The sequence below is a fragment of the Cucurbita maxima genome, unplaced genomic scaffold, assembly GCF_002738345.1.
Source record: "Cucurbita maxima cultivar Rimu unplaced genomic scaffold, Cmax_1.0 Cma_Scf00006, whole genome shotgun sequence".
NCBI classification, from domain to species: domain Eukaryota; kingdom Viridiplantae; phylum Streptophyta; class Magnoliopsida; order Cucurbitales; family Cucurbitaceae; genus Cucurbita; species Cucurbita maxima.
In genome coordinates this window covers 5322338-5329873 of record NW_019272022.1, presented here as the reverse complement: position 1 = coordinate 5329873, position 7536 = coordinate 5322338, and the positions used below count along the sequence as shown (strand labels likewise).

Sequence of the window (7536 nt, the reverse complement as noted above, 5' to 3'; positions counted from 1 at the left end):
TTTTTTTTTTTTTTTTTTTTTTTATTATCATCCGATCAGAAATATATAAACAAAAAAGAATATAAAATTACGACGCTAAAAACCGGAACGGTCGTGCGATGTACTTACAGTATTCGGAAAAACCGACAAAGAAAACCGGATACGGTTTTGTCCAAACAATAGGAAACAATAAATTCAAGCCTTTACGGCGTCGTTTTACCGTTATCGTCTATAAACAATCAAGAAGAGAAATTTATTATATTTAGGAGACCAAACCCTTTCCATTTATTATTAGGTCGGCTTTATGTCTGCAAAACGACAGAATCCAGGAGGCGGAGGAGACTCCGCCGTGTCCCGGCGGCGTTCGCCGGCTCTGGCCCTTTTAAATTTGTTTGGTATTTGAACTTCCCTTCTCAGCCGTCGATATGTTAAGAAAAATGTTTTTATTTTTTATTTTTCTATTTTTTTCGATTTTAATTTTACAGACTAGCCACTGTTACCTACAAATAAGAAAAATATAAAATAATTAAAAATTAAATATTATAAACTCTAAATGGAAATACATACCTTATAGTTCAGGGATAGTTTAGTAATTATGTCGTAATTATTTATCTATGGATATATTTTTTTAGTATTGTTTTAACCAAATAAAAATAATAATTTACATAATTTTGAAAACCATAGAGGGATTGCTTGCGTTGGAAGCTATGGGCGACAGCGGTTTAATTCGAGTAATGCTGTGGCCAGATGTCTTATATTAGTTCAACAAATATTTATATAATTAATATATTTTCTTAAATCAACCAATTAATTTCCTAACTTTAGTTTCTAGAATTTCTTCTGTCTTACGTAATCAATTATTCATTATCTCATCTCTACCCCATTTTTCAGCTAGGTTTCACCATATTAATATAATCCTAATATTACCATTCAAATTAATTAAAACTATAGGTTATATAATATTTGGACTTCCCAACGTGACACAATTAACTGATGTCACGTATTAAATTAATTAGTAAAGCAGTCACCTTGAAACCATGTTTTACATAATACAATTGTCCCTTTCCCTCGAATTAAATAATAATCATAATATAAACCCTAAACCAATTAAAATTGTAAAATTTTAAATTTTAATTAGCTTAATTAATGATGGGGTTAGTTGGATTAGATCAATTTGGTTCACCTTGCCTATTTGACCACGCTGCTCCATTGAACTCTATCCCAAATTCTTTCGTCTACACATATTTTAAAATTTAGGCTAAGAGAAAAATAAAATAAAATAAAGAAAGTATTCATTTATTTATTCCTTGTGGGGAGAAATTGAATTATTTGATATTTAATTAATTAATTTATATATACACACACGTGTGGTTGGGGATGGACTAATTCAAGGGAAAACATGAAATTTTAATTTAATCTAATATTAATAAAAGAATATTGTTTAATCATTAAAATTAAAAAAAAAAAATCTGGAATTTTAAGGTTAAAATTAAACAATCTAATTTTCATGGAAAAAACGAAATTAAATTATTGATAAATACAAAATTGTTTTTTAAAAGGTTTATGCATTATGAAATAATTTGATGTGAAATTCTTAATATGATAATAATTGTTTTAATTAACAGCATGCTAATTGATGGAAATTCATAAATAATATCATATCGACCCCATAAAACCAACTTCAACGTATTCTCAATTAATTTTATGCATTTTATTCATAAATAATAAAAATATTTGCAACGTGTATGCCACGTAATTTCACATCGCGTCACGCATTTAAATTAACCACATGACACGTGTACAAAAATAATAATATATTGCATATTACACATTAATTTTATGTCTCTAATATATTAATTACTTAGTACTAAAATTATAATTGAAGCTCTTGTATTTGAGACGAATCTTATGGTTTTTAAAAACATGGCTTTATTAAAAATTTGGATTAATTCAACTGGCTAATTTTATGATGAACGAATGGATAATTTAAAATAAAACACGATAATAATAATAATAATAAAATATTAGAATATGACTTGGTAATTCTCGATTTAGAAGAGTCTACGATATTGTCGGATGCTATTGAGAAATTTGTATAGACGTTGATATTTTACGTAAATTAGATGACGATGGATGTGAATACGAAAAAGTCATATTTTTTCAAACCCAAATAAATATTATAAATGGTTATGAAATGTCATGATGGTACGGTGGAAATTACCAAATAAATATTAGCGAGATAGTGAAATAAAAACTAAAAAAATAATTCAACTTAATTCAATTAATTATATATAATTTCACTTATTTCATGAGAAATATTGATAGTGTTAAACCATTTTTTGGGGTAATAAGTAAACATGAGAAATATTGATAAAACGGAAAGTTAATTTTGTATTTGTAGTTCAAACTTGTAATATAAAAAATAATTAATTTTGGTATTTTAAATGAAAAAAGGTTAATCTTTTTTAATTAAGCATAAACCGGTGAAGGAAAAAAGGAAGCGGCTTCCCTTTCCCTTCCAAAATTCCAATAATTTATTGGACTAAGATTTGTGTAATTATTTCCCAAAACCGGGCCCACAACGAAGCCACGCGGCATACCCCAATCTCTATAAATACCACTCCACCTCGGCAGCAGGTGAGTGAAAATCAACACCAAAAATATAGACATTTTAAAATCGTACAATTTCGATGCGCTTATGGGTGTGAAGAGGAAGATGACGTGGAAATCGATGATCGTTTCGAGTTGTTACAAGGCGGAGTCCGACGACCACGACCGGCACCTGGTTTCCAAGAAAGGTTCGTCGCAGAGGCTGTCGCTGTCGGACGCGAGTAACCCGAGCTCGCCCTTGTCCATTGACGACCTGTCCAATTCTCTCGTCGGACCCAAGCTTCATATTTTCTCATTCGCTCAACTTCGAACCATCACTCACAATTTTGCCTCATCGAATTTGCTTGGAGAAGGCGGGTTCGGTCCGGTCTACAAAGGGTTTGTCGACGATAAGACTAAACCGGGTTTGGAGGCTCAGCCGGTCGCCGTTAAATTGCTCGACCTCCACGGATCTCAAGGCCATAAAGAATGGCTGGTAGACTGCCGAAACACTTTTTTTTCTTTTTTTGTTAAATTACAAATTTACCCTTTTAGGTATATTAAACTATTATTCAACCAATTTTATAAAATTATTGGGTTAAAATTTGAAATTAATTTCAGGGATGTAATATATATATATATATATATATAATTGTTTTTGTCTTTTTCTGTAGGCAGAGATAATAATTTTGGGTCAAATGAGGCATCAAAATTTGGTGAAACTTATCGGTTATTGCTGGGAAGAAGAATACAGACTTTTGGTTTATGAGTATATGGCTCGAGGCAGTTTAGAAAACCAGCTTTTCAGAAGTAAGTGACTTTTCTTAATTAATTAACTAATTAATTACATAATTAATCGTCTCATTAACTAAATAAATACTTCTTAATTATTCTAGAGTATTCAGCTGCTTTGCCTTGGTCAACGAGGATGAAAATCGCTTTAGAAGCTGCCAAAGGCCTTCAATTCCTTCACGAAGCCGATCCTCCCGTTATTTTTAGAGATTTCAAAACCTCCAATATTCTTCTCGATTCTGTAAGTTCCTTTTCCCTCTTTTATTTATTTATTTTTTTTATTTTTTTATAAATGTTCGAGGGTTTTTTTGTTTTAGGATTATACGACGAAGCTCTCGGATCTTGGGTTGGCTAAAGATGGTGTTGACTGCGAAGACCAACAGGACATGACTTGTATTATGGGCACTCAAGGCTATGCCGCTCCCGAGTACGTCAAATCCGGTGAGTCACTTGAACTCGGCTCGATTCAACCCATTAAGAATCATGGATCTAGCTTACTTATAAACTCACTATCGACGTTGTTTTACAGGCCATTTGACGACAATGAGTGATGTGTACAGTTACGGGGTTGTTTTGGTAGAGCTGCTGACGGGGAAGCCGTCGATGGACCGAAACACGGGCGAGTTTCTAGTGGACTGGGTCAAGCCACTTCTAAAGGACTCCAAACGGCTCTGCCGAGTCATGGACCCAAGGCTTGAGGGGCTGTACTCGGCCGATGGCGCTCGTAAGGCTGCGGCCTTGGCCCATAAATGTCTCAGCCGCAACCCCAAGAGGCGACCGCCAGCGACGGAAGTCGTTAACGTGTTGAAGTCCTTGCAGGACATTAATGACGTGTTTACGGCGCCGTTTGTGTACGTGGTGGAGGATTGCTGCGTGGAGGAGGGGAAGAAGGAAAATGGGCTTGGTCTTGGGCTTGGGCTTGGTGGGCTTGGATGGAAAAACTGGAGGCCCATATCTGTATGATATTATATTTAAAAGAAATGATTGGGATAAAATAAATCCCTATAAAATCTAGATTTTTTTTTATTTTTATTTTTAAAATTTTTGTAATTAAGCTTCTTCTTGATATTTGGTAGAAATCAAGGGGTGGTGGGAAAATGTTTATGAGAAATATATGGAATACTTGTACATAAAATTGTTTGCCGAAATGATTTTAATAAAATTGTAAATTTTTTATTATAAATAATTAGTATAATAATTAATTATACATGTTATATTTAAAAAATTAAATAACTTTATTTATTTTTCTAATTCATGCGAAAATAATAGATAAAAAAAATATTTATGATGGGTTTGGGGATGGGATAAGAGGGCCGGATCTTGAACCGAATGATTCCGGTTCGAAAAAATGGTTGAACCAACTCGACGGACATGAATGAGATCAAGGAACTCGTTGAACTAATTTTCCGTCCCTTACAAGGAAGTTACAATTCTCTCCAAGTTGGCGCGATTAGAAAACCGTATATTTACAACCCGGTAAAAAGGACGCAAGAGTTCAAATTCCAGAACTCATTTCTTTGTCGGTGATTTTCCCGGCAAATTGAAACCGAGCAGTCCGTCACCGGAAAATGGCTGCCGTTGTGCGAGTTGCCAGTATTCCTGGCCACGATCGAGTTCTCACGGCGGTTATTGCCGGAACGTCCAGTCTTTCGTTTCTGGGATCGGGATTCGTTGTCCTTTGTTACGTCCTCTTCAAAGAGCTTCGAAAATTCTCCTACAAGCTTGTCTTCTATCTCGCCCTCGCCGTGCGTATCTTCTTCTTCTCTACTTATTTTATTTCTGATCTACTTATCTTCGTCAGAATCTGTGGTTTTCTTCTAATGATTTGATTTCGATAATTCACCGTGAAGATTAAGTTACGCTGAGTCTGAAATTGAACTTGACGTAAAATCAACGTGAGATTTGAACAATGAAGCGCGAATCTCATAGCATGTCTACTTAATGTTCCTGTGCGCGGAGTTGGAAATTTAGGATTCTTGTTCCTGTTCGTACCTTGCTATGACCTTTCAATTTTGGCTTGGATCTCTTCCTGGAGTGTCTATCATTTAATGCTACGTTTTTTAATAAAAAAAATAGCGAACTACTTGTTTTTATCTTCAATTTTTGGCGTATGGATCTCTTAAAATTTAATGCTACGTCTGTTTGCTCGTGATTCATTAATATCCGCTAAACCATGCCACATTCCGCGATAATCGTGTGCGCCGAACAAAGTAGATAATGGATAAATTATAAATAAGTACATATGATGTGAATGACTACCAGCTATTGTCATTTTTTTCCTGAGAACTGAAATGAATAAATTTGCAATAAGAAACACAACTGCATGGAAAAGGCAATTTCAGGAGCGATCCTCTGATTTTTCCTAAGATGTCTACCTGCCAAATGCTTGCTTACTAATCGCTAATTCTCGGGATGCAGGATATGCTTTCCTGTTTCTTCACTATGATTGGGTAGGATTCCTGGTGTCATCTTCACAAAATGGATTCACTTTGTAGTTCCAAAACCTTTTACTGATTTGTTCTCAATTAAGGGATCCGGCGACAGGGTTTTACTGTTATGTTCAGGGCTATAGCACGCATTTCTTTTGTGTGGCATCATTCTTGTGGACCACAACAATTGCATTCACCCTTCACCGTGCTGTTGTTAGACACAAAACCGACGTTGAAGATTTTGAGGCCATGTTTCACTTGTATGTATGGGGTACGAATTCAGCTGTTATGTTTAAGGCATCTCATATAGCTTTAATTTCTCAAACTTGTACTATTGCCTCTAATATAGTTTCACATACGAGTTATTAAACTAATTTTATAATTTTCGATGCTAATTTAAATATTTATTTTGATCTAGGAACATCGTTAGTGTTGACTGTTATACGTTCAATTGGCAATAGACATGCGCATTTGGGAACCTGGTGTTGGGCACAGTCGGGGCGTACAGGAAAGGTGGGTAACTTTGATTCACCTCCTTCAAGCGGGACTCTGTTTTTAGTTATATCTGGTTAGTGAAATGCAAGTGTCCCTTTGGGATGACATTGCAAAAATGTGTATTGCACTGAAAACCAAGGATAATTGGGTAAAATTCAAATGGGAACTTGTGAGGTTTTCTTCCATTCTATTTACTGTTTACATTTAGAAATGCAGTATAAGCTAAATATGAAATTTACTTCTCTAAGGAATAAAATTTCCATCTTCATTCACAATTCATGCACTGTAGGTTCTTACCTGTAAGTAACTGTAGTTGTTAGAAAGGGTTAAAGAAAAGGATTTGTCTCTCAAACTAGAAAGGATAAAGACTATTTCTTTTTATAGATCTTCAACTTTAGTTGTGATTTCATTTTCATGCTAGTCTTACTTGAATATGTCCTTTCTTACAGGCTGTTCACTTTATAACATTTTACATGCCTCTCTGGGGTGCAATTCTCTACAATGGCTTTACTTACCTTCAAGTGATACGCATGCTTGATAATGCTACTCGTGTATGTACTCAAATAATTTCTGAAGAATAGTATGCTCTGATCATCATAGAAATTCAGTAAACCGTCTGTTGTGAAATTTCTAGATGGCAGTTGGCATCTCAGATAGGACTCACCAGTCAGATCCAAGAGCAGACGTGAAGGTTTTATTTTCAATACTTTCTTGAATAACGGTGACAGAGAGATAGAAAAGGACTGTCCTGCGAACTAGACTGAATGAAGACTGTTTCATTATTATTATTATTTTTATTTGGGGAAGATGATCATTTTGTTTTTGGTTTTATTCACACGAGCTTCAGTAACACTAGAATGAAGAAATTAAGGAAATGATCTAAAATCCTAAAATATCGGCATTTAATGTGTTATCTATAGTCCAGAATTATACTTTATTCTACAATCTGTTGTAACAAAATATGTGTACATATATTCTTCTTTTCTAAGGCAATCACATGATTGTGGACTCTGATTATTTGAATTAAATTTTTGGTGATTTTTTCCTTTTCCAACAACAGGCTTTAAACAGATGGGGATATTACCCGCTCATCCTCATAGGGTCGTGGGCTTTTGGTACAATCAACCGTATCCATGATTTTATTGAGCCAGATCATAAAATCTTCTGGCTGTCAGTTCTTGATGTTGGGATGGCATCTCTAATGGTAACCAATTTTTTTTTTTTTTTTTTTTTTTTTTTTTTTTTTTTTTTT

General features: G+C 34.3%; 2 protein-coding genes across 5 annotated transcripts in view; both read left to right on the top strand.

Annotated features, from left to right (window-relative positions):
- Nucleotides 1-2640: 2640 nt before the first annotated feature.
- Nucleotides 2641-4489, top strand: LOC111480850 (serine/threonine-protein kinase RIPK). Its single transcript, XM_023126047.1, has 5 exons — nucleotides 2641-3064; nucleotides 3243-3378; nucleotides 3465-3601; nucleotides 3678-3801; nucleotides 3890-4489. The coding sequence occupies exons 1-5, from the start codon at nucleotides 2678-2680 to the stop codon at nucleotides 4321-4323; spliced, it is 1218 nt and encodes a 405-aa protein (XP_022981815.1). The 5' UTR covers nucleotides 2641-2677; the 3' UTR covers nucleotides 4324-4489.
- Nucleotides 4490-4720: 231 nt separating this feature from the next.
- The window catches only part of LOC111481066 (G-protein coupled receptor 1-like), a 5340-nt gene continuing 2524 nt past the window's right edge, over nucleotides 4721-7536 (top strand). For 3 of the 4 annotated variants that reach the window (XM_023126375.1, XM_023126374.1, XM_023126373.1), the window contains exons 1-7: nucleotides 4724-5105; nucleotides 5779-5810; nucleotides 5891-6060; nucleotides 6208-6302; nucleotides 6734-6835; nucleotides 6919-6975; nucleotides 7345-7488. In XM_023126375.1, coding sequence (XP_022982143.1) covers nucleotides 4929-5105; nucleotides 5779-5810; nucleotides 5891-6060; nucleotides 6208-6302; nucleotides 6734-6835; nucleotides 6919-6975; nucleotides 7345-7488 — 777 coding nt within the window. In that variant the 5' untranslated portion in view covers nucleotides 4724-4928. Of the gene's footprint in view, nucleotides 5106-5778; nucleotides 5811-5890; nucleotides 6061-6207; nucleotides 6303-6733; nucleotides 6836-6918; nucleotides 6976-7344; nucleotides 7489-7536 lie in introns of all 4 variants that reach the window. The other variant, XM_023126376.1, reaches the window with a different exon arrangement.